Source organism: Amblyomma americanum, chromosome 1, assembly GCF_052857255.1.
Source record: "Amblyomma americanum isolate KBUSLIRL-KWMA chromosome 1, ASM5285725v1, whole genome shotgun sequence".
Lineage (NCBI taxonomy): Eukaryota > Metazoa > Arthropoda > Arachnida > Ixodida > Ixodidae > Amblyomma > Amblyomma americanum.
Window position 1 is genome coordinate 142275902 of NC_135497.1, and position 27037 is coordinate 142302938.

Here is a 27037-nt window from a genome sequence, read left to right on the forward strand (position 1 = left end):
CGTTCCCCAACACTGCAGATCATCACCTCTGCAGATAATTCGTGCCCCGCGGTCCAGAACGACACCTCGGAAATTTCCCAAAACTAACATTGGCGCCAAACACCATACGGAACTTCTGTGTAATGGCGAGGGCCCACATCGTCAGCGCAGGCGAGAACACGAACCGCGTTTGCTCGTTTTTACGGCCGCGATGGGCATCTAGCCCCATGCGTGCCCACGAATAGCCGTGCGAGTGCCTCCGGAACTCCCGACGGAGGCTGCAGAGGAAAATTGAAACCATATGCGCGAAGGCAATGCCCTGGCTCGCTCTTGTGCGAGAGGGTCGCGCGGCGGCACGAGAAGGTGATTTTTACGGCTACCGGAAGTGTGCCCATGACGTCGTGGCTGCTGTGGCTCCAGCGAATGAGAGTGTGTGGTGGCCTGGCGACGTCATGGTACAGTGACGTCTTTGTTCCACGATTTTAGTTCCAAAATTGGTCACTGCGAGTACACCAATCGGCCCGCGAATTTTGAAAAACACGGTTTTTAAAAGTTCATAATAAATTGCTGGCTCAGTTCTGAAGACTCATACTTGGTGTGAATGCTTCTTAGCATCATTTCTAAGCATTGAAAACATTTACAAGTGACTTTTTATTCATTGCATAGTCCCTTTAATGCCTTCATACAATATCAGGCGACTGGGTAGCGAAGTGGATCTACAATAAACGTTTTTCCTAGAACTCTCGTCCGGGAAACTTTTGTTCCCAGTAGTAAACTGGTAACCAAAGAGTTAACTTTAGTAAGTAAAAAATTACAGTGATATTTTTTGCAGCTAGCGCATGCTAACATGGAGTGTTGGACCAGGCTTGTGGCGTGCGAGAAAAAAGCATACTTTTTGACGTGCCCATTCAAGCATGTCACAAGGTCGCCAAACTCTGGCAGCGATTCGATAACCAGTTGTTGAACAACATTCCTCTGGTTTTTGTGTTGGAGAAACATTGTGGCATTCTCTGGTTGTAATAGCTTTTTTTACAATTACCTCGGTGTGCATCACGACAGTGACGACACATGCACTTGGGAATTCCAGCCTGCCTCGATTCAAGCTAGATATCAAAGAGTGAACATCGGCATCATCATGTTCTGTTGTTTCGCAGTCCATAACAAGCTGCTCTCGGCAGAAATCGCAGTTCAGGGCTTTCATTACAGAATGAGCACAAAAGCACCTACATAGCCAAACACAGGCGCGCGTGAACTCAAACTGTTCAGACCTTCTGTAAACTCAGCAATTTTGAAGGAATGTGCAGCACTTGACAAACAACCGACCTCATCGTCGCTGAAGTCACCGGCGCACATCACAGGAAGCGTGCCTTGGAGGCGAATTCTGCCTTCGCACTCGTGAAGCTGTCGGATGCTGATGTGGTAGTTACCGCCAGCCATTTGTCTGTACTGAAGAAACCTCTTCTCTAGGCCGTCTGTTTGCACTTTTCCGAGTAGCACGTACTTAAAACCGAGCTCATAGACGCAATACTTTGAGAATTCAAGTAGAGCATATGCTGAATGCCACAGAGCATTAAAAGTTTCCTTTGTGGCGTGCAATTCTCGTGTTTATAAAATTTCCATACGTCAAGCCAGATTTTGAAGGCTTTCAAAAAGGATAGCTTAGGGTCATCATTCAACGATGAAATTGGCTCTTCGTATACGTCGCGATAGTGATAGCCCTTGTGTGGCATCTTCACATTAACTACCATCCACCAATGAATAATTATTCTGATGAAGTTGGCAGTTTCTTTCGCACGTGAAAGTACAGGAAAATCGCAGTGCATGTCCAAGGCTTCAGCCACAAAGATGTTGAAAACCTGTAAGGCTAGTTTAACATTTTGCCTTTGTAAATTGCTTGGGTTTAAAGCCTTCGAAGGCAGCCTATAACTGTACTTCAAGAGCTGAGAAGATTCAAGTTTGTGAAGCTTTCTGAGATCCTTGAATGATGCCCACTGTATAATGTCAGGGTGGACGGAATTGTCAGTGAGGTTAAACATAGGAAAATAAAAGTTGGCTTTAGGATTTCTTTAGTTAAGCCAATTATTTCTAGCACACTTTAACAGTTACACAGCGTCAATGATGTAAAACATGGGTCGCGTTGCATCGTCTAGATGTGGGTAAATAATCCTCACCTTATGCGGCATCGTAAAGTCCATAAATGGCTGAGCGTGAATCTCGTCTGCCATTAAAGTAACAGCACTCTCATGCGATTTCAATTTATTAAACCTCTGGCCAATGTATTTAAGAAAATTCTGATCACCTGATTAGTTATCAGGTGATAGGTGGAAAGAGGAGCAGGTGTTTCTAATGGTACTCGGATGCGGCAAAGTCAAACAACCAGAGCCCCTCAAAACCTTGTATGCATGAGGAGATATAGTATGCAGATGCAAGCAAGCACCATTGTTTGAGATGAGTACTGCAGTCACTCTCAAGCAACAACACTTGTTCCCTCAGAAGTTTAACAGAGTCCTTTCTGTTTTTGCGGACGCTTTCGTTAAACTTTTCCATGAGGTTTACTATCAGGTCAGTAAGGCCATCAGATGAACCTTTGTCGTCAGAAATCTGCTGTAGCTTATTTAATACGTCAAGTAGGACATTGATGTCACCGATTTCGTCAGGCACGACAAAATCTCCTAAACGTTTCACTGAGTTGCCGTGAAAACACGCCGTGATACGAAGATATGCGAAAACAGTAACAGAACACTGTAGGACCAGCGCACTCTCATTTGCAATATTCAAGAACATGCTACAGTTTGCGTGATTAATAATAGTCCATTCAACCGGGACACACTTGACGTTTAAGCGCTCCATAATTTCATGCAGAGATGAAAATTTGCACTGCATTTGTTCTTGTCGATAGCAGGCTGCTGACACTTCAATAGCACGAGCAAGACATTTGCCTCCCGGCGCATTTTTTCGGCATCTGGGGAGCTCCTTGCTGGCACGGCATCTTTCTTTGACAGGTACGAGGGACAGCCAGGGAATTAGGATGGCACTGACCCAAGACGCAGGTGTGGCACTTTTAGAGGGACTTCGAACACCTTTCCTGTCCGGGGATTGGTGTACGATGAGGTATGTTCAAGGCAGGATGCATGGAAGTGTAAGGCGCACACCTGTTTTACAATAGCAAAAGTGCGACGCACCACATTACCAATGCAGTACAATCTAATATCGAGGTAAAGCTTAATTTTTGTCATGGCTCCCTTAAATACTGTTCATGTAGAGAAAATGGCTTCGTACCTTGTTGTTGGCAGTAGGCACAAATCCTTCCGGGGAATCGCACTGAGCCACTTGTAAAGCTGTTCATCCTTTGGCAAAGGAAACACTTGAACCTTGTTCCCCGTCTTGTAGTTGCTTGAGCACATAGGTACACAATACTTGTTAGGCATGTCGAAGCCCGCATGTCGCAGAACGGGCGCAAGGAAAACAGCACTGAAGCGACCACGAGGCGACTGGCTCGACGAACTAGCTGCGTGTAACAAGAGGGGAAAAATGAGCCGGGAGGCGACGGGACGGAAAGGCCGGTATGGAGAACCGGAGGCAGCCGCAGGCAATGGCAATGCCCAGGTAGGACGGTGGGTGCTGACGTCGCTAGAGAGGGCACAGGCCTTGAAAAGTTTAGGAGGCGTTGGCATAGGTGCGTCGCTCGCATGAAGGTGCTTCACCAGCATAGTGTCTCGTCTATAGTTGTCGCTGGAGTATTAATGTAGAAATTGCACTGATTAAATCAAATACAACAAACTAATCACAACGGAAACAACCGGACATGAGCTTCTGACGGCCACAAAGGTCAGGTACCACATGGTGCTACTGCGTCACGGATTGTTTCAACACCGCATCGTTCTAGTCATTTCCAGATCGGTGTCTCACAAGCTCTTATGCTGCTGATTACGTCTTTCATGGCGCCGACAAGAATGACTGACTGCGACAGAATCACGCCAAACAGCTAGCCCACTTGGGCATGTGCCGCACTAGCAGCGTTAAGAAAATCTTTTCGCACGAACACCTGTTTGACTACTCAGTGTTCCCATGCTTGCCTGCAGTGCAAACCTCACTTAAGAACAAGGACTATAAGGTTTCGCGTGGCTACAGTGTCTACAGTATCGTGCTCTGCGGTGAAGAGGCGTTAAGAGACGACGCAACTTTAAACTTTAAACAAAAATTACCTCGATAAAAACTTCAGAAATGGAAGGCAATAAGCTGTTTTACGTAATCCACTATTGTTTGTATTTTTACTTGAACCACGTCAGGGTGAAATTAACGAGTGTTTTGGCTCAAAATTCACTTTTTGTAACTAGATTTTTTCCTTCTGCATCCGCAGTTTCATCACCTGTAAAATTTATTATAGGTACTGGACATCTACAGGAACAAAACGGCTATTCCAGAATTTCCGAGAGAAAGTTCATATTTAAAACAAAAAATGACAAAAATGAAAAATGACACATTTTCATACTTTTTTCGATTAAAAAAATATTTATGCCGTGTAAAGCAGCATGCTCCGAATTGTATCGAAAGACAGAATCTGTGCAAATGTCAATGAAAAACTTTTTGGAGTGTTTTCTAAATATTTGCTTATTTAGCAGTGCCTGTTTTCTCATTTTTTCTGAATATTCAATCTTCCCTCACTTCACGAATAAATATTTAGGCAAAAATGCTTCAGGCTTTCATTACGCACATTACGATGTTTACACGAATTTTTTGAACAAATTGGAGATGGTCGAGCGCAACGCCTGGGATGTTTGGCGTGGAATGATCCAGGTAGAACTATGTGAGTATGACGTCAGGGGACGAAAAGGCGGCATAGTTTCGGTTTCGCGAATTCAAGATGGCGGCCATTAAAATTGATTGTGTCCTCCTATACCTTAATTCTCCCCCGTATGACGTCAGGAGACGAAATGGCGGCATAGTTTCGGTTTCTCGAATTTAAGAAGGCGGCCATTAAAATTGGTTGTGCCCTCCCATGTATATTTTGAACCCATTGGAAGGCCAGTTGGAGCGTCCAATTGTAATGCCGGCCCACACAAAACAAATTGTTTGCTTCCAATCGGAAAATATCCCATTATTTACTTGGAACCAATTGCAAGCTTCAAATGGAATAGGAGGGGCATTCCAACTGGAACACTTATAGAAAGGTTAACCGCTAGCTTCCTAATCAAGTGGCAGCTCCAAGTAGGCCGCAGGCGAGCATGCATGACACACAAACCATAGGCATAAACGTTGCGGCCGTTCCTGTCCCTATGGTTTGTCTGTCTGTCTGTGTTGCCAGGAAGAAAAAAGGAAAGTGCACAGGCCTGCTCACTGGCTCAAGCCGAGCCACAATCGCTACCACGTGCAGATAGTAGGAGAGTTGAAAGATGGGATAGAAAGACAGGATAGTAAAGACGCGTTGAAGACAAGGCCGATTGCGGAGGTAGTGCAATATACCGGGCCAACCGGTGGCGGAAGTGAAGCAGACTTCAAACTCTCCGCCACATTTCCAAAAATAAGCCCAATTGGATCCGTACCAGATATTCTTGCATGTGGCCCACTTAGAGCTAATATAAATGAAAACGTAGCATATGGACGGGCCCCCCAGTATACTCTGTTAAACCACTTAAAGCTGCCACTCATAAAGAGGATCAGTTCTGCCTGATGCTGCATGCGACGCACATTTTCAGCGCTCGATTTGTGAATTGTGGTTCGTACACGAGCGATGAGGGACGCCGTAGTGGAGGGCTTCGGATTTTAGACCACATGGGATTCCTTAACATACAACGACATCGCACAGCACACGGGCGTTTTTTTATTTCGCCTACATCGAAATGCGGCCGCCACGGACGGGATCGAACCCAGGACCTTGGGATCAGGTGCTGAACGCCAAAGCCACTGTAACGGGTCACTTTATTTGTGTTCGTAAATAAAATATTACAGTCGAACCTGGATTATGAAACTCGAAGGGGTTCACGAAATAGTTGATATACCGGTATATCGATAATTCAGTGTAGGAAAAATGGCGATAGGTAAGCTTATCTATGACCTAGAAGCAAGAATACAATGCATCCATTCTTGTGACACGGCGCCTGGCTGACGACGATCTTCTGCCTGGTCAGGTCCGTTGACCGCAACGAGGTGTCCTAGTCCTCCCAGGTTCGGAGAGGCACCAGCCCGGCGGGGGGAGGGGACGCCGGGCATGACGGGAGGATGTGTGCAAGGGTGGCCTTGGGGCGGGAGCACAAGGTGCATATGGGGGTACCGGCTTAAATGTATAGAGATGGGCTGGTGTAAGTAGCGTGTGCGTCTGCAGGGGACGCCAGACTGATTTCTTTGCGGTAGTAAGGGATGGGTGGGGTGGCGGGAGATGAGGGCACTCAGCGCGGGAGTTTGTGGTGAGCTCAGCAAGCGAGTGCATACGCTCCTTCGAGAAATTCCCCACGAGGTCCGCCTGTGCCCGACTTCTAGACTCTCGGGCTAAGGAGTCGGCGGCCTCGTTGCTGGGATTTCCCAAGTGCGCAAGCATTCAGATGAGCTCAGCGCGTTAGAATAGGGGGGGGGGGGGGTGCACCAGGGATTGTGCAGGGTGGTGAACCCTGTTCCTGGCATAGTTTAGAATGGCTGTTTTTGACTCACTGATGATGTAACCGACATTTGTGTATGCCAGAGCAATAGCGGTCTTCTCGGCTCCCTCAGGGGTGGTGCCTGAAGGAAGCTCGAAAGTTAGGGAGGCTATGTGGGGGTTGCGGACAACCGCAGTGGCTCCATGCTCATCGCAGGTGGCATCCACCCAAACGCATCCCCATACCATTTATGTCGCGCTGCCTCGCGCGCCTTTCTCCGACCTTGATTACGGTGGGGGTGCATGTTCCTCGGTAATGGTTTGACATGGATCGAAGTGCAGATCTGGGTAGGGAGTGTTCTTAGTGATGTATTGTTTGCGGAGATAGTGATGCAGGCCTATTGCTGATTGAGTATGTGTCGTCCGGCAGCACCTAATCAAAGGTTCTGGGCTTGTATGTGGACCTCTCAAAGCTCTTGTAATGTTATGGACTCCGCGTTCGAGCAGTCTCTTAATTACAGGGAAGCTCACTTGTGGCGTGCACCGTAGCGGTGCCCTAGCGCATGCCATCCGCCTTGTTTGCGGGAGGTGCGGGATTCGACCCCCTGCCGCCGCGTACCCATCGGTCTCTAATGTTCCCCTGGCCTGGTGCTCAGATTCTGTGAGATGAGATGATTGGGAAATTGGTCTTGACCCTACCGCGTGTACGTCACCGCGAACACCCAATAGCCGTTCGAGCACGCTCCGCACAGGTGCTGGTGGAGTGTCTGCACCGTGGTGTAAGAATATTTTCTTACACCATGGTCTACACTCAATCGCGAAAGCGTTCAACAGCTGCGCTGGTCAAACGCATTTATGAGAAAACAACCGTTGAAGCATTTAATCCAACTCTGTTCTGATGGTCCACCGGTACCGGGCGTGGATAGGGGTCACTCTTGGAGAGGGCGGTTGGGGGGGGTGGGGGAGGTCCGTTTGAACCATGCATTTCTTCGACTTTTTTTTTTGTAAAACTAAATTGAGTTCAGCATGGTTTTCCTGTATAAAATTTCCTCTCGCTTTGAGGATTGGGGGCGAACATCCTCCACCCCCTCCCAATATCAGTATACGAGCACATGGTGCAACCACCGCGCTTCGTGCCGCACGTCGCGGAGATTTCACCTACGGTTAAATTGATGATCAGCTGTTAATTGTATATAACATGCAACTTCTCCGAGGCTTCTTTAAGCCGTCCTCGTTCGCGTTGGTAGCGCCAGCATACTTGCATTCGTTGTGGCGCTATGGAGCGCTGTCACCATCAGTAGCGGCGCCCTCTTTTTGCCAAGCAACAAGAACAGGAGCTTACACGCCTCCAAGTGATAGAACAGCCTTGCTCTCGCCGTTATTTCCAACTCATGCTGGGACTTTATTGCGAATATATATAGTTTCGTGTTGCGTCACACCAAACAATTTTTTTTTCTCGTAAAACCAAATGCTCGCCATGGCCAGTAGCCTGGCTTGCCTAATATACATCGTTTATTTTATCGGAACTCTGCAAGCCAAATGGGAATTTCGGTGGCGGTGTCTCAGGCAGTGTCGGCGAGGGCGTCCTCGTCGTCGAACTCTCCCTCGTCGTCGGCTGTGGCCTCCTGGTACTGCTGGTACTCGGACACCAGGTCATTCATGTTGGACTCTGCTTCGGTGAATTCCATTTCGTCCATGCCTTCCCCAGTGTACCAGTGCAAGAAGGCCTTGCGGCGGAACATGGCTGCAAATTAAGACGGGCACCACGAATATTAGTTGTTTTTGTAGGCTTTCACGAATTGCAGCGGAACTTATACAGCTAGTTCAATTCTATCCGTACGAATTATTTCCACCAAGTTACCCAGCTGTTCGGATTTTTGTTTCTGCGCCACCCAGTCCAGCTTTCTCCGGCAAAAATTTTGAAAATTGGAAAATTGTAAGACACTGTTAAGGAAATATTGAAGGTAATGGTCCATTATTCTGATATGTAGCAAAATCTTCCTTTTAAAGTGTTTCCAGCGATCGCACCGGAACGCTTTTGAAGATAGCGAAAACGTGAATAGAAAAAAAAACTAAGAGACTGCCTCGGGTGATCTGCGGATATATTGATTGTTTTAGTGAAATCTTGCATTATACGAGAAAACTGCGTTCATGAACGGCTTCCCGCTTAAAAATACTTTTGTCCATAATTCCTGAGTATCCGATTTCAAAAAGCGCCTTTCTCGATCATGAGGATCGGATTGAGCGATGGCGTCCAAAAATAGGCCTGCCTAAACTTGCAACAGAAGTGGAATAATCCAAGTTTTCTTTTGTATGCTGAGCGGAGGAGCGGATTAGCGTGAGGAGGGAGTGCTCACACACGCTCGCCATCTAAAGGGCGTAACTACATCCGACATTTGCTTTTAGTAAAAATCGATTTTCGGCTCTTTATGGGGTATGTAGATGTTTATCCGGCAACAAAATACGCATTATGTCGAGAAAATTGGATTTAAAAATTTTCCCGCTTCTCGATTCAAACTCGTGACGTCAAGACAAGCGAAATTCGTGACCACCGCTTAGTGAATAGCGATGTAGACTAGCCTCAGGGATCCACGACCAAAAAACAAAAAAGGAAGAAAACTCTTCAAGCACTGTAGTTTGCTTGCAAAAACAGTCGGTGATGGCGGCATCTGTATTTCATTTTTTGACCTTTACCTGGCTAGGGAAGGGGACGGACCTTTGTCCTCGTTTGGGTTGTCCACTGTTCGGGTTAGAGGTGCGCAGGGTTGAATGGGGGAAGTTCTAGAGATTGTGTAGGGTATCTAGGTCTGAGTAGAGTGACTCTAGGTCTGAGGTAGCTCACTCCCCACGGCACGGGAACAAATGCCCATCTCTTTCCCTTTCGCCTAGCCTTAGTGGTAGAAGCTCCGTTTTGTAGTGATAAAAGTGTCTTTCGCAATTAGAACGCTGCTTCATTTCCATACAGGCCAACTTGAATTTATCCTCAGAGTCTCTTTAAAGGTGGCCGCTTCGTTACCTCTTTATGAGTGATTTTTACGGGCACTGCTAAATTTGTAACGTCGGAAACATTACCCCTCCTTGATACACGGTCTGCACTTGGTGAACAGGGAAATGTCGCGCTTGTCATCTGAGATGTTTAATGAACGGGGTCGTTCCTTGCAGCTTGTGGTTTGTCAGTGAAATGCGCGTACAAAAGTTTTGCCGACACTGTTTGTGACGTCATTGTTGTCACAAAAGAACACCGCATCCAACACACCCCTGTTTTGGTTTAGGTTTTCTGCTTTTTGCTCTTTGATGATTGTTTTACTCACAGTTCTATTAACAACAGATTGCAACGAACAGAGAGGGCTTTAAGCAATATTACGGGAGCGCCACCTTAAGATTAAAAAAAAATAATAATCCCAAAGTTGCCCTTGAACGATGAAGTAGGCGCTCTATGCAACTGCAGATTCTACGTGTGAACTGCAGGCTGTGCTGTGAGTAGAATGTAATTCGAGCAATTCTGATAAATGACTGACCAGTGAATTGTTCTGAAATGCGCTTGAACAGCTCCTGAATGGCCGTGCTGTTCCCGATGAACGTCGCAGACATCTTGAGGCCACGGGGTGGGATGTCGCAGACGGCGGTCTTGACGTTGTTCGGGATCCACTCGACAAAGTAGCTCGAGTTCTTGTTCTGGACGTTAAGCATCTGTTCGTCGACCTCCTTCATGCTCATGCGGCCGCGGAAGATGGTGGCTACCGTCAGGTAGCGGCCGTGGCGGGGGTCGCAGGCGGCCATCATGTTCTTGGCGTCGAACATCTGCTGCGTCAACTCTGGCACGGTCAGCGCCCTGTACTGTTGGCTGCCTCGGGACGTGAGTGGTGCGAAGCCGGGCATGAAGAAGTGCAGACGCGGGAAGGGCACCATGCTGACAGCCAGTTTGCGCAGGTCAGCGTTCAGCTGGCCGGGAAACCTGCGTGTGTATGGTTACTTAAGTTGCTTTAAGACTGTTTTTTTTTGCGTTAAGCACCGCGAACAAGGGCCTGCAGGCGCCGCGCCATTCATGTCCCCAATTGTGCTACGAAGTTATACACAACACAAGCTATTCCCTCTTCAGGTGTGGTGAAGTAGTTTGCAGGCCTAAGCGCCTGTGGCCATTGTGGGCATCGGGCCATTCTTAGACGGCAGTGATCGGTGCCACTCACTACAGCTTCGCATATAGAGATGTCGAGTGACAGTAATAGACTACGATCCCTGAGAAAAGAAAGCTTCGTCACCTGAGGCATGTTGTGACTCCGGACATTGTGACAGAAACCAGGTGGTTGAGGTCCCCGTATGTGGGAGTGGTGAGCTTCAGGGTTCGGAAGCAGATGTCGTATAGCGCCTCGTTGTCAATGCAGTAGGTTTCGTCGGTGTTCTCCACCAGCTGGTGCACGGACAGGGTGGCGTTGTAGGGCTCGACGACGGTGTCGGAGACCTGCAGTTTTGAATGCGCTTGAATTCGCACTTTCTGTCGACGTGGTGCAAAGCCTACCACATCTATGCACAAGAAAAATTTTCTCATTTTTAAGCACTGTGATTCTTCGATTTCTCGCTACCATTGTCGAGCATTAAAGGGACAAGAAATTATTTTGATGGTCAAATTCTAGGGCAGCGATCAGTAGAGGTGGCCTTTGTCAGTATTATTTCGAGTCAAATTCAAAAGCTCTGCGTGGACCCTACACACACCTCCTTCACGCCCCGACGTCATGCAGATGCGGTGGCGCTGATGTCAGTAGCGCCTTTGGCACGGCAGGCAAAATAGGTTCCGCCTGCCCGTGCCCACCAGCTGCTGCAGCTGCTGGCGGGACTGCGCAACTGCATCATGCCCGCGCCTCGATATGTTTCTCGCTGATAGATACCGCATTAAGGAATGGGCCACGGTAGTAAAGCGCGAAGTCTGGGCCTCGATCGCCGCTTCCAGGCAATGTACTTCGTAGCTGGGGAGTTGCGTTCATTCTCCTGAACATCAGCATAGTACGCTTATAATTGCTTAAGGGAAAAAAAACACAAATGTCTGCGCACGTAATTATCACGTCGAGCCATTTTGGTGTTCACTGGGCGCTGACAGGCTGAATCACCACCAAGGAATGCGGTCTTTTGTTGATAGCAGATAATGTTTAAACGTGTGTGGAAGTTATACGATCATATAAAGCCGCGTTCATGGCACTTAATATTCACTTCAGACCATTTCTTAATATGGCCGACATAATTACTTGGTCTGTGTAGAAAGAAGTCTGCTAAATTGTGTCGTTTTTGCACGGCCACGTTGGCATGTTTCTGTACGTGTGCTAAAAGCCACGTGCTTTTTCACTGCATCGTATGTCATAAGCTGTTTCATGAGGCGGTGCATGATCGCGAAGCTTGTTTGGAAAGAAGCAGCCGCGATCGCATTGCCCGAGTTGATGACGATGATGATGACCTCAGGCTTAATGGCACATACCCACGGCGGGGGATTGGCCAGGGTGCAATGCTGATACAAACGCACTCATGGCCAAGGAGTAGTGTAATTAGATAATTTTGTGACCTAGACTCGAATTTTGATTAAAAATCAAGATTAAAAAAACGGAAATGAAAAAGCAGGGAATTCTCATTCTAGCAGAGGAATCTACCTGATGCAATTATATATTCGTGAATAAAATCGCACACTGGTTTCAATGCATATCCCTTGGCGCTTGCCCCGAAGGAGAGGAGAATCGGAATAAATAGAGCAAGCCCCGGTCGAGCGAGGGGATCTCTAAGTAAGCTGTACGGCGAGAAGTTAACCGCAAAGAGGAAAAAGTGATCTATGGACTCAATTTCGCCAAAGACTCAGATAGGGTGGTCAGAAATATCCCTGATCGACATAAGTAGAGATTTAGTCGTGGTATTCTGCAGCGCAGTAGGGTCGTGGACACTTCACATTGCCTTGAACTGCACATCCGCGCACTCCAAGGAGATGCCAGGTGTTGAAAATTCGCTGCAGCAAGGAGAGGCTCATGGCTCAAGTAGTGGAGACGCTGGCTGCAGTCAAGTAGACAGTATTAGGGACGAACGGGACAATAGGTCCACCAAGGGCGGACTTTGCAAAAAAATCAACTCTCTCATCAGAAGCAATGCCACAGTGCCCAGAGACCCAGTGAAAGCGTACTTTTGTAATGTGTGGTGGAACAAGAAATTGAAGGGAACGGCTCATAGGAGTATCTCTCGATTTTTCGAGCACTATCAAGACGGAAAGGCTGTCTGAAAGTATAACAACCTGAGAGATACTGCAGGGATTCCTTATTAAGGCCAACTCAATGGCCAGAAACTCGGCGACAAAAATAGGGGTATAGTCAGGAGCCCGAAATGATTAACTCTGTTCAAGAGCCCTTGAGTAAATGCCAATGGCTGCTTTTTCATTTTTCTGGGAGGCGTCTGTAAAAACGGCAGTATGGTTAGGGAAATTATCCAGACACTCCTTAATAAGCCCATTTAAAACATTTGCAGGCAGATTCTTAGCATTCCTTGGGAAGGTGTCGTCAAAGGGGACTACAGTATCAGCCCGGCGGTGGTTAACTGGTACTACAGAATTTATTGATACAGAAATTTTTGACAGCAGGGAATTAGTGAACACAACCTGAGGAAGCTTATACCTAGGCCAAAAATTACCAAAGAATAGAGATGGGTTCGTTGTAAATATAGGGTTAGCCAATTCAGGAACAGGCTCCAAAGACATTAAAAACGTCCGCACAGTGAGAAGCTGAGCCGCAAATTTAGATCAGGTATCCGCGCCTCCAAGTACAGCGCAGCGTTAGCAACTGATTTAGGCGGACCTAAGCAAAGGCGCAGAGCGCGTCGCTCAATAACAAACCGGGGTTCAAGCTTGTACCTTGTGCACCCAGAAAAGAGAACAGAGCCAAATTCAAGTACACATGTCTTATTCAGAAAGAGCAAAGTGTCCCGACGCATACCAAATTTTTTGTTGCTGATCCTCTCCAACCGGCCAAGGGCACGCTCACCTTTAAAGCACAATGCTTCTAATCAAGTAGGGCATAAGCATCCGCGCGCGAGCACCTATCGCGCTGAATAATGTCCAAGACACACTGTTCATCTTTGGGCAGGTGGGATCGTCAGCTGCGAGATTAGACTTAGAAGTGCAGACGTCTGAAGCATGAGCACCGCCGCAAACGCGGCAGCGCGATGCCGACTTGCAAGATTTGCCACTCTGACCAAAACGCCAGCAGTTCTTACATATTGTAATGGACGGGGCTGCAGTTTGTCAACACGGTAGACAATGGGCCAGACTTTGATTTCCAATCGGCAAGAGGAGCCCGCAAAAGTTGCTATAACAGACTCAGTTGGAATACGAGAGCCTCCAGCCTCTGTTGCAGCGGTAAACTGAGAGGATGCCCACACCGGCATCATGGAAGTCCAAGAATTTCTTCTGGCGTAGCGGAGGAATACACACCGCGGATTATTCCTTTTACGCGGGCGAGTTGCTCGGGAATAAACGCTTTCACCAGGAGTGAGGCAAAAGAGGTGCACTGCAGCAAGTCTGCAACACAATCCAAATCAGGTGATTTGCACAGAATTCTTCTTTTGGCAAATGGTCGAACCTCGGAAACCTCAAGATATCGAATGGTCGCTGCCTTCAGCTGCTCCTGGATCATATGAGAGCTCTTGATCTTAATTAAACCATCTCCTACAGGGACCAGAGCCACAGGGATAGGCTTGGCAAAAAGAATTTAGGCAAACTGGCGAACCAGGCTACTGGACCTGTGCCCGAGGAAGACATAGCCATGTCCGTAAGCCTAAGAAACATGAAGCCTACATCCAAAAGGGAAAAAACTTGGCCAAATCCCCCACTCGCGGAACGGCCTCACCAGGAGTTTACAGGATCAGCAGCACCAAGACACGCTTCAGCACCGAGGCCAGATGAAGCGGGAGGCGACATAGAACAGCCGTAGAACAGCGTCGGGTCGTATCAGCACAATGGACACTAAGGGCCGTTGTTGTTGTTGCCTTCGTGACATGGCACATACCCACGACGGGGGATTGGCCAGGGTTCAGTGGGGAGACCCCATAGAATAGGGTAAATGGTGCCAAGCTATTTGGCCTTGGGTGAAATTTACGAGTGATTAAAAAGAAAAGAAGGGCCCTTTCTTCTTCTTTACCGAGTTGTTGTTGTTGTTGTTGTTGTTAGCCTATCAAAAGATGGCACATACCCACACTGGGGGATCGGCCAAGAATCGGGTGGCTATTCACCTGAACGCAGTTAACAAAAAGGAAAAGCACGTGGGAGCATAACACCGGTGAATTTTTCGTCATGAACAGAAAAGGGATGAGTGTTTTGATTTTAAAATTTTAAGAATAATAATAAAGAGAGTGATTAAATATTAATGATTTAGTCAAAATGTAACAATTGATAGAAAAGAAAAGGTTGAAACACTTAGCAAGGCAGTCGGTGAGATTCTATCAGGAAATTTTGAACAGCGGTGCAAACAGATCTGTGGCTGAACCCAAATGTTGTGGCGCCAAATGATAGCAAGAGCGGGCTGCTCAAACTAAGGCCAAGATGCTGGAAGGGCTCCTCCAGCAACCTTTTTCTCAGTGAGTTGAATCGGCGACAATATAGCCAAAAATGTTCAATGGATTCTGGCTCACGGCAAAATGCACAAAGGGGAGAGAGCGCCAAACCCGACTTGTGTAAATAGAAATTTAGAGGGGGGATGCGGCAGCGTAGCCTCGTCAGTGATACTTCAAGCTGCCGAGAGCAACAAATTTTCCTGTTCCAATAATATTTAAGGTGCTCATAATCCGCCGATGTTAAAAGTGATGTGTCTTGCGAGCTTAAAAACGCACGTCGCCGAAATCTAGATGCTGTAATGTAGGCTGTAGCCGGGATGATTGGCAACACGGGGCCGCTGAGGGAAGCCTTTGCGAGATTATCAGCAATCTCATTTACTGTCACACTGCTGTGGCCGGGAACCCATACTAAATGAACAAGACTCAAATGCGGAGGAAGTAGGGATAAGAAAGTTGATAAAATGGGACCGTCAACCTGTGCAGCGAGGGACGAACACAAAGATAAAGAATCAGTAATTACTGCAACTGCTGTAATAGAGGGGTCTAGCTTGCGTAGAGCAAGTACAACTGCTAGAAACTCTGCTTGAAAAATAGGGGTGAAATCTGGAAGGCGCAGAGAAAAGGACCAGTCTAAATGGGAGCAAAATATTCCCACACCTGTTTTTTCATTGCATTGCGATGCATCAGTGGCTATTGCTATATCGGTTGGTAGGGTCCTCAGATGATCTTCTAGAAGGCCATTTAGAATACTCGGTGGCAAAAGTTTTGCATTTTTGGGGAATATGTCGTCGAAAACAATGTGTATAGTGGGCCCATTCCGAAGCGCAGGAAGGATATCATAAATGTTTACATCTAAAGGCTGAAGTAATCTTTGCACAAACACTACCTGAGGGGAATTGAAACGAGACCAGGGGACACCAAAAAAGGAGGTCGGCTGAGAACAGAAAATGCTTTGGGAACGGTGGAAATGGGATTCATAGATCCTGAAGTAAGTTTGCACAGTTAAAAATTGAAGTCGTGATAAGAGAGACGGAATGCGGGCTTCAAGGTACAGCACATTGATAGCCACAAATTTTGGAAGGCCGAGGCACATGCGAAGTGCTTCCCTCTCTAAAAGGACGAGAGGGCGAAGTTTATATGTAGCCGAGCCTGAAAACAACACTGATCCAAATTCTAAAATTGGCCTGACATACATTATGTAGATCATTAATAGCGCATCTCTGCGCATGCCGTACCGGTGATGACATAATCTCCGTAACATGCCCACGGCACGAGCCCCTTTCGCCGCGACATGGTCAATGTGAGGTCGCCAGGTGAGTTTGTTGTCATGAATGACCCCTAGGTATTTTAGGGATTGAACCTGCGGTATTATTTTTAACTGGCAAGTGAGAGAGACCACTACAGGAGTGAATAGAGGGAAAACAAGAGTAGCGCACTTGCCAACATTTAACTTCAGGTGTAATGCGCTCAACCAGTGCTCAAGTGTATTCAAATATGACTGCAACAGACCATACAGAGAATGTATATCCGGCGCAGCAGCAAAAAACGCAATGTCGTCCGCATAGATGTAAGTGCGTACATGGCGGTGGAGAGGAATTGAGCTTAACAGAATAATAAAGAGCACAGGAGAAAGAACAGCTCCTTGCGTTACACCTCGCGTTTGTCTGTACCTCTCTGAATGAACACCACTATGGACGCAAAAGAATTCCCTGTTATGAAGAAATGCAGATATCCATGCAACTATATAATCTGGAAATTGAAGAGACTGTAGCCTATGTATCAGGATGGAGTGTTCTACACTGTCGTAAGCTTTGGCGACATCTAACGCAACCAAAGCCGCGACCAGGCGTTGACGACGAGCAAGGAGAATTCTGCTCTCAAGATCAGCATGTATATTCCATATCGAACACCGTGGCCGGAAACCGAGTTGGCACGGGCTGAGTATACTTTTGCGGTCCACAATGGCTGACACCCGAATTAGTAACAACCTTTCTATCAACTTTACCACGTTTGATGTTAAAGAAATTGGTCTAATATAATCCAATTCATAGCCTCCACCCTGATTTTTAAGTAAAGGGATCACCTTGGACAGCTTCCACTCAGAAGGTATCCAAGCGTGTTTGAGAGAGTAGTTTATTAAGTGCAATAAGGAGTTGGGAGACTCTTCAAATAGAAACTTGAGCATCTTTGTGGTAACACCATCAGGGCCAGTAGCAGCAGCTGGCAATCTCTGGACAACTTGTGAAAGCTCTGATAGATTTACTTGTGAGGCATTATCATTTGGTACGACTGGTGCAAACAACAATGGTCGCATAGGTAGTAAAGACGAGAACCGCTTTTGCAGACCTGTGGCTATTAATTCAACCGCCTGGATAGCTTCTACAGGTGACATAACTAATGACTGAAAATTATGAGAGGACATGAGCTGTTTCCTAGACCGTAGAAAACCGAATAGTGCACGTCGGTTGTCCGCCTTTGAAAGATAATCGAAGTGTTCTGAGTCATATTTTTCCTTTGCGCGAGAAACTGTGCGTTTAAAGGTGGCTGCAATAAATTTATAATCACTCCAGTTATTCGGACATTGGTTATCAAGAAGCTTTTCCATGCTGCCTTCCTCCGCCTGTAATCTCTTGTACAGTCCGCATTCCACCAGTTAGAAGAATTCCCTTTTATTGGCCTCACCAGGAACTCCGACTTTTTACGGCTTTCCTCAATAGCCAGACATATTCTTACTGACTGGTGGACCTCGGCGATGTTAGACCCTGGAGCAAGGGCAGAGCGCAACGCCGTCTGAAATCTGTCATAATTTACATGTGACCGCAACTGAGAAGACGCCGGAGTAACACGACGTATGATATCAAAATGAATAGGTATATGATCACTTGAAGTGCCGCTATCAACTGTCGACCAATTCGTTACGCCAATTCCAGGACTAATGAACGTGATATCTAAAACAGATTGAGTGTGTGAGCGAAGATAAGTGGCCGATCCTGAATTTAAGCACATCAGGTTGTGATCAGAAACCCAGTCCCAAAGGCGCTTGCCGCATGAATTAGTCCTAAAACCCCAAGACACATGGTGAGAATTGAAGTCCCCAGCCACGAGAACTGGGTTTTTACAGTTTACGAGTAAAAAATCCAGAGGTCTAACATCCTGGACTCCATTGGGGAAATAACAATTTGCTATTGAAAATGGAGAGCACCGAGGAAGTACAAAGTCTATCGCCAAAATCTCACAGTCAGGAGACATTTGTTGAAGAGATACCACAGCCCTGTGGCAAAATTTTGAAGAGACTAAAGTTAGTAAACCCCCGCCTCTTGACTGGCGGTCTAGGCGAAATGACCGGTAATTTTTGATATGAAAATGTTTGTCAGTTGAAAGCCACGTTTCTTGCAGAATTATGACATCCGGATTAAGCTGAGTAGAAAGGCAGTGTAAATCTGTGGAAGCGGAAAGAATAGAGCGACAGTTCCACTGCAGAACTCGCAACGACGCTATGGTTGCGAAAGTCTAGCAGCAGCAACTGCCTGCTCCAAAATGGTATCCTTGGGTTTAGTGCCAAGCTGCTTCTTCTTTGATTTGGGCTGGGTGCCCTGAGAAGACAACGAATAAGACATGGGGGACCCACTGCGCTTAAGAAGCCGCGCATCAGGCTCCACCATCTCGGAATCATACATTATATCAACATCCCTCGAAGTACCCGAGGTAGGTACAGCGGAAGGGACAGAAGTTTGTTCCTGGGGTTGTGATGCTACTGGAATTTGAGACCGGATAAGAGGAGAGGGAATTGTCGAAAGAGGTGCCAAACTAGCCTGCACGGCATGTGTAATCTGAGTCTCTAGAACATTTGTAAAGCACTCCGACACACTTGCGACAATCTTTTCTACCATTTTAGACATCGAAGCCTCCGCAGCAGCCGCAATTGCCTGGGACAGCGTTGAGTCTAGCATGACACCTTGCCGAGCGGTCACACCGGCATAACCGCGGGCACGTTCTTTGACCTCTGAAATAGCGTCACGGCGCGAACAGCGTTTCCTGTCAATTATTTCCAGAATTTGAATTTCCTGAGCTCGAGAGGGACAATTTGAGTAGTTTGCAGAGTGCGCACCACCGCAAAGGCAACACTTCTCATTCTCCTCAGTGCAGGTGCTTTTTGCTTGACCATCCCCACAGTTGCAACACCTCAAGTTGGATTTGCAACCGCCAGCGCTATGTCCATAACGCCAGCAGTTGTTACACTGCAGAGGCCGAGATGATAATGGGTCTACCCGAAAAATTAGAGGCCATGCCTTGATTTCAGAGGGGCAGGAAGTGCCGGCAAAGGTAGCAATCACTGATTCAGTGGGCATCCGCACGTTGTTTACATCCCGGCTACAGCGGTGCACAGCAACAACACCTGCAGCCGACAGAAGCTCAAGAGTCTCTGCCGGAGACAGGGAAGAGTCTACACCTCGTACAATACCTTTCGTGCACGCCAGATGAGAAGGGATGAAAGAACTTACCCGAAGGGAGGCAAAGGATGAGGAGTTTAGTAAATCTCTTACACAGGCGAGGTCTGGCGATCTGCACAGAATCCCACCACGTCCAAACTGGCGAACCTCTGAGATTGACTCATAATGAGAAGTAGTCGACTGGAGAGCAGCCCGAACAGCACCAGGGTTGTTCATCCTGATAGCACCACCATCCTTAGGCACCAGCGCGACAGGGATACTGCCGACACCACTGCGCAAAAAAGCTTCCAACGGTAGGAGATCAGTTGACAGAGAAGCCGACCAGATTGAACTCCCCTGGCCGGGAGACTGGGTGGACATAGTCCGGGCTTACTGCCTTACCGCGCAAAGACGCAGAGAGAAAATGCCACAATCAGCCACCCGAAACTTAACCGATCGTTCCCAGCAGAGCAGAGCCGTCGGGGCAGCGATGAACAGGACGAACGCCACTGGGTCGAACGATGTTCTCCTAACAGGGCCAAGCTGGTCGTCTCACGGTGGCCAAGAGGTGCCGAGAGGCCGAGCGAATCTTCTTCTTCTTCTTCTTCTTCTTCACCCCAGGTATATGGCCGAGTTGCAGCGTGCTTTTGTCTTCGTTTTTGCCATCGCATGACAACGGCCTCCAAAGTATCTCATAAAGCTAGCGCAAATAGATGAGAGCACACGAAGCTGCGTCCAGCACACGTAGTTGGAGGCGAGTGGAATTTTTCGGCTTGAGCCCCTGCGTCTTTCAATCAGACTCCTGCGTTGCTAGGAAAATGTTTCGGTTTGGTTTGGTTTGGTTTATGGAGTTTTAACTTTCCAAAGCGACCCAGGCTATGAGGGACGCCGTAGTGGAGCACCCCGGAAATTTCGACCACCTGGGGTTCTTTAACATACACTGATATCGCACAGTACACGGGCCTCTAGAATTTCGCCTCCATCGAAATTCGACCGCCGCCGCGGCCGAGGTCGAACCCACGTCTTTGGGGTTAGCAGCCGAGCGCCATAACCACTGAGCCACCGCGGCGGCTATGCAAACGTTTCATTTAGGGGGTACACTAACAGAAACTGTCGGGTGAAACAATGCAGCGAGATTGAGAGGAGACGGGGAAATTGAAAGTATTTTCGTTATTTATGCATGAGATGTAACCAAATTTGGCACAACTGTGAACTTTTTATGCTAATTTCAGTGCTGTGCTTTACTTTCAGCTGGCTGGTACAGATGTTGGGTTATTATAATTAACACCGTCGTCAAGTCATCGAGTGTGGAATAATTAAGTAGAAAGTGCGCAAATTTTTTATGCCAACATGTTCACAAAGCCCTGCTTTGTGTGATGACGCTACTGTTCTTTTTTTTTATGCAAAGTACGTATGCAAACAAAAGTTAAACTCTAGCATGCATATTTACGTGAACACATTTCTTAGAAAAATAACTTCAACATGCTACTGCATGTGTACAAAAAATTGTCAGATTTATTACACTACTCAATCTCTCAGGACCGCGGTGGTTCAGTGGTTATGGCGCTCAGCTGGTGACCCCAAAGACGCGGGTTGGATCCCAGCCGCCGCGGTCGAATTTCGATGGAGGCGAAATTCTAGAGGTCCGTGTACTGCGCGATGTCAGCGTACGTTAAATAAGCCCAGGGGGTCGAAATTTCTGGAGCCCTTCACTACGGCGTCCCTCATAGCCTGAGTTGCTTTGGGACGTTAAACCTTCATAAACAAAACCATAAATAAATCAACGTCTCAGGATTCATTCGCAGCAAATATAATCATTCTATTTTTATTCGTTACGAAATTACGAAGGGATGAGTGATGCCAATCGTAGAAAACGTGAAAGCTGAGAAAACCAACCTTAAAGTTTATTCTCTCGTTGGCTTCGTTCACCCTCGTAGCTTTTTCTTTTGGTCAAAGAAATGAGGCACTGCAATAAATGGAACCTCTGATCTTCTGATCATTCCGCTTCCAAGTGATACTAAGATAGTGGTGCACCTTCGTCGGAAACCCGTGGAATTCGCGATGCGCCGAGGCCACCAGAAGAGCGATTCGCTCAATCTTCGACGCCCACACATCTAAAAAGCGTAATTTTCTAAATTTCTACTGCACAAAAAAATTGCGATCAGTTTGGCCATTTTAATAAGGTGACAAATCGGCCTCGTTGGTGCATGATCTTGTGGCGAAAAGCAGCGCTTACACGCGACAGAGGAGACTGGAGACACGACGCTGTCCCCACTTGCCTCGCTGCGCGGCACGTGTGTCAAGTGACGGTGAGCGCACGTCTGCTCCGCCGAAACAACGCCAGAGCTTCTCCTCACTGCTATCCCGAAGTGGAATTATTCCGGCTTGTACAGAGCGTCAAAAAGTGGTTATGTTATTCCACGTCTAGCGTAGAAATCAACGGCAGCAACGCTTTCTGTTCGCAATTGATCATATATACAACACACAGTGCCAAACAATATCTCTGAATAGGCTGTACGTGGTCAACGCGAGCCTGTGCACTTCGAGAAATTACGAAGTTCAAAGCATTAACAGCATCAACCACTTGGTGATTCGCAGAAACCGACAACGCGCCTACAAGCCTACCGCGAGCCCGCTAGCGACTGCAGTGACACCTTGTTTGTTTGCAAACATGCAGCAGGTCTGCGGGAATACGGTGGCCGCAGCTGGCAAAAGACAGGGTTAATAGGAGAGACATGGGAGAGGCCTTTGCCCTGCAGTGGGCCTAGTCAGGCTTATGGTGATGATGATGGTGCAGCATGTCTATAATTTACAATTTCTATTTAAATCGCTGCTCGCACTGACTCGCAGTCTGCTAGGGCGACAGCTCACCTCGCATTCTTTGCCTTAGCACACTAAGCCGCTCCTCAGTCACTGGGCAGCCTGACGCCCACTGCCCATTGGGCATGCTCAGGTGGCGTGGGCGGGATTGCGCAGCCCCGACCTGTTTTCTGTTAGCACGAAAGCAATCCTAGCCAACCCCTAACGATTTCGACGATGTCTCACGCGGAGAAAATGAAGACTCAGCCAGACTCAGTAAGGAAATGGGTGTGCATGGCAATGAAGCTCAATTCTGGGGATGGTCCTGCAGGGTAAGGACAGCAACACATGGAGTGGCACATGATGGTGTATATTGTGTATGGGGGTTTAACGTCCCAAAGCGAGTCAGGCTATGAGGGACGCCGTAGTGAAGGGCTCCGGAGATTTCGACCACCTCGGGTTCTTTAACGTGCACTGGCATCGCACAGTACACGGACCTCTAGAATTTCGCCTCCATCGGAATTCGACCGCCGCGGCCGGGATCGAACCCGCGTCTTTCGGGCCAGCAGCCGAGCGCCATAACCACTCAGCCACCACGGCGGCCCTGATATGGCACATGAAGAATGTCCCAAACATGGTTAGGAAGCCCGAAATTTGCCTTCGAATGACCTTGACCGAATTCGACTGCCGGTGAATCTGGCTGTGCTCAGGTGGAAGACAGGCTTCACCTCGTCTCGAAATGGAATTGGCCCACCTCCAAAAATAAGAGTTGGCCCACCCCCTAAAATTTGAAAATTGACCTACGTTCGGGACCGACATGCGACACCCCCAGAATGGGTTTGGCCCACCCTCAAAATTTGGGAGGCCCACCATGCTTTCGCGCACTATTTCGTGCTTAGCAATGATAAACCGCTAGCCATTTTTTTTTTCGGCACGTCGTTGTGTAAGAGTTGAGGGAAGCTAAGAAGCATCATTTTTAATCGCCGATATCTTCGGTGTTAAAGGGCTGTAGACACCAAAAATTTGCTCGCATGTTTTCTGCTTTCAAATGATGCTTTAGACATTAGAATACATGTATCGCCGCGTTGTTTTCGCCTACGACTGATAAATAATATATAATTGAATTTCTTCTTTCATGCTGTTTCGGTTTCATCAACCGAACGATGGCTGTGACGTGTAGTTGGACTTGGAGTATCGTGAGGCAGGAAAAAAACGGCAGTATGACTGCTGATACGTCGTTTGTTTTCATTCCAGCTTTTGAAGCAGGCTTGTTTAAGCGTTACAGTGAATTAAAACTACGTGTCAGCGTTTATGTTGCAGTTTTTTTCGTGCCTCACATGATCTAAAGTCGAACTACATGCCACAACCATCGTTCGGTTGATGAAACCGAAACAGCATGAGGGAAGGAATTCAGTACTCAGTGATTTAGCGGTTGTATGCGAATACCAGACGATGATCCATGTATTATAATGCCTAAAGCATCATATGGAAGAATAAAACGCGTAACTAAATTTACATGTCTGTAGTCTTTTAATGAAGCTAGCTTATAATTTTTTTGCTGTTCGGTGACGAGTGATGGAATAGCGATCGCTCGTGCGCTTTTCCTAACCTCAGTGTATACCATTTCATGGTCCCTTTAAGGTCACAGCCGTCGTGCGCTTGCACTCTGCAGCTGTTTTCGCGCCATTCGTTTGGCAGCAGCGGTGGGTGACGTAAAGTCTCGCATCTTCACGCGCGAGTGCGGTGTTCGATACCACCGTAGTAGGTAGACATCAAGAAAGAAAGAAGCTCGCTGAGGTCACCACATGCGGACGTGGTGAAGCCTTCATATCTGACGGCAGTTTAATATTAATAATAATAATAATAATAATAATAATAATAATAATAATAATAATAATTGGTTTTTCTGGGGAAAGGAAATGGCGCAGTATCTGTCTCATATATCGTTGGACACGTGAACCGCGCCGTAAGGGAAGGGATGAGGGAGGGAGTGAAAGAAGAAAGAGGTGCCGTAGTGGAGGGCTCCGGCATAATTTCGACCACCTGGGGATCTTTAACGTGCACTGACATCGCACAGCACACGGGCGGCTTAGCGTTTTTCCTCCACAAAAGTTTGCGTCTCGCTGGTATTGACGCTGTCCTGGCTTAAGACACGTGCCGGCGGCGCGGAAGCTGTCACGACGAATGCTCACCTTCGGGGAGGGCATGACGCTGAAGGTGTTCATGATGCGGTCCGGTTACTCCTCCCGGATCTTCGAGATGAGCAGCGTGCCCATGCCGGAGCCGGTGCCTCCGCCCAGGGAATGGGCCAGCTGGAAGCCCTGCAGGCAGTCGCAGCTCTCTGCCTCCTTGCGCACCACGTCCAGCACGGAGTCCACCAACTCGGCGCCCTCAGTGTAGTGGCCCTTGGCCCAGTTGTTGCCGGCGCCGCTCTGGCCTGCGAAAGTTACCGCGCATATGTACGCCACCTGCATATCCCCGCGCTGCTGGGAGCCGCTGTTTTGAGCCAATAAGCGTTGACCAAAAAGGTAGCCGCTAAGGCGCTTTGCGCTGAAACCTTTCCTGTTTCTACGCGAGTTTTTCTTCAGTCGCATGATAGTGAAGCGGCCTTCAGATCAAATTCGCCGACCTTATAAAATAACTTTTCATATTTCAAGATGGAAACTCAGCGCTCAGGAACGTATGTCAGGCGCATAGGGCAGCAAGCTTCGTGTTGCAATGGTCGCCTCAGTTGCTGTTCACTTGTATTTTGTACGCAGCGAATTTTCCACCGAAAGAGTGGAAACAGCCAAGATTATACAGCCGACTATGAATGCCGATTCTGAGCACAGGTACGAGCAAATCGAGTTACCTTTGTTAACCCTAAGCTGTGGCTGAACCTAACGAACACTACGATGGGCTAAGAGCAGCTGCTGCAAGAAACTTCCGGCTAGGGGCGGCTAGAATTAAGCCCGGCTCCCCACGAACCTTTGCGCACACACGTGCAGCTGATGACGTTGAGCTGAACTTGATCAGTACATGCTAAAACAGCAACGGAGATATGAAGCTAAAAGAGATGCTTACCGAATATGAAATTGTCGGGCCTGAACAGTTGACCGAAAGGTCCCGATCTGACGGAGTCCATGGTTCCTGGCTCCAAGTCGAGGAGGATGGCACGGGGAACATACTTGCCGCCTGAAAAATACAAACCAGGTTTTTTTTTCTTTACAGCCGTCAGTATTTTACTACCGTTGCGTGAACTGGAACATTGCCAGCGAGTCTGCCACGCAGTTTCTAATGCTGAACGCATGCGGAGCAGACGAGCGCCACCGAACAGGGAACTGTGGGTTCGCCACATGGGGCATGTCTGCATGCGCATAAAGGCACATAGACATAATGGCGAAAACATTTCGATGCCGCTGCGTTACACGACAGAGCAGAACGTTTTCGAGCGCTCATGCACCATCGGGAGTGCGTTTGTGATGCTATCATCATGATCAGCATTCGCAGCCCCTTTGATAAAACTTACGTTTGCACAGTAGGTATGCTATTAGAACACATACGGTATTCGTCCGTCATGCTTCTCGTCAAAATTTTCAATGAGGAAATAGTATGTGTCGAAAGAAATGTGCCAAAAAACAACTATAGACTGTTAAAACTCAAGAATGTAGCGGCGAATGCTCTTCTTAAAGCCCCTCCAGCCAGTCGCTTCGGTCGGTTTTCATGAGGCAGGGGCTAAGCACGAAAAGGAAAGAGTACGGCGTTTGTACCCGTGCCGTGTGGAGTGCGTTCTTCGTTATTCGGGTTATGAGAGCGGAGTAGTTAAATGGGGAGTTGAAAAGACGGTGCGGTGTTGCTAGGGCTGAGGACGTGTCCCTTTCCTGCCTAGCTGCTGCTGCAGAGCCAAACGCCTTTAGCTGCACGGAGTAAATTGGACCACCCAGGGTTCTTTAACATACACTGACATCGCACAGCACATGGGTCTTTTCCATTTCGCATCCACCGAAACGCGGCCGTCGCGGCTGGAATTGAACCTGCGTCCTCGATTCCAACAGCCGATCGCACTAACCACTGAGCCACCACGGCGGGGTTTCAAATTCGCCATCATTTACGTTACTCGCTTGCCCAGTATTGCCCCCTCGCGGACGAGAATCTACAGGTGCCGAGAACACGCGCAAGTCAAGCAAGAGCATTTCGATAATGAGGGCAAGCTAAAGCAAAAAAAAAAAAAATTCAGCCAATCGCTGAATGGTACCTGCGCCATCACGTCACCTCTGCCGCAAGAAACGATCAAGAGAAATAAGCTATCGGCATGCCTTTTTGTTTTTGTTCTTTTGGCGCGAAAAACGTTTAAACATGGATAAATGCTTAGAAGAGAACACAAGGTGCGAGACGCCTATCATCTCCAAATTCACATAAGCATACAGTGGTAGAGGTGCGGTCTAGTTGGCTCTTCATATCTTAAAACGGCGAAAAGGACGCGGACAATGACAAAAGTGGACGCATACTGCTGAGTTTGTGTCCACTCCTGTCATTGTCCGCGTCCGTTGCGCTGTTTTCAGATAAGCAGACGCATGTATCCAACAAAGGCGGCCGTGCCTGACGGCTGCTGCGTCGCATGCACACATGTTGCGACAGTTCGCAGGTCATGGCGTCCGTGGCCTTAATGCGCGCGAACAGTGTTACGGTGATCCCTGATACAGCATATAGA

The 27037-nt window shown here is 47.8% G+C and overlaps 1 protein-coding gene and 1 pseudogene across 1 annotated transcript; both read right to left on the reverse strand.

The window, feature by feature from the left end:
* Positions 1–8090: 8090 nt before the first annotated feature.
* On the reverse strand, positions 8091–8297 carry LOC144136296 (tubulin beta chain-like). Its single transcript, XM_077668533.1, has one exon. It carries the CDS (start codon positions 8290–8292, stop codon positions 8113–8115), a length of 180 nt encoding a protein of 59 aa, XP_077524659.1. The 5' UTR covers positions 8293–8297; the 3' UTR covers positions 8091–8112.
* Positions 8298–9240: 943 nt separating this feature from the next.
* On the reverse strand, positions 9241–25905 carry LOC144114031 (tubulin beta-4 chain-like; annotated as a pseudogene).
* Positions 25906–27037: the final 1132 nt, after the last annotated feature.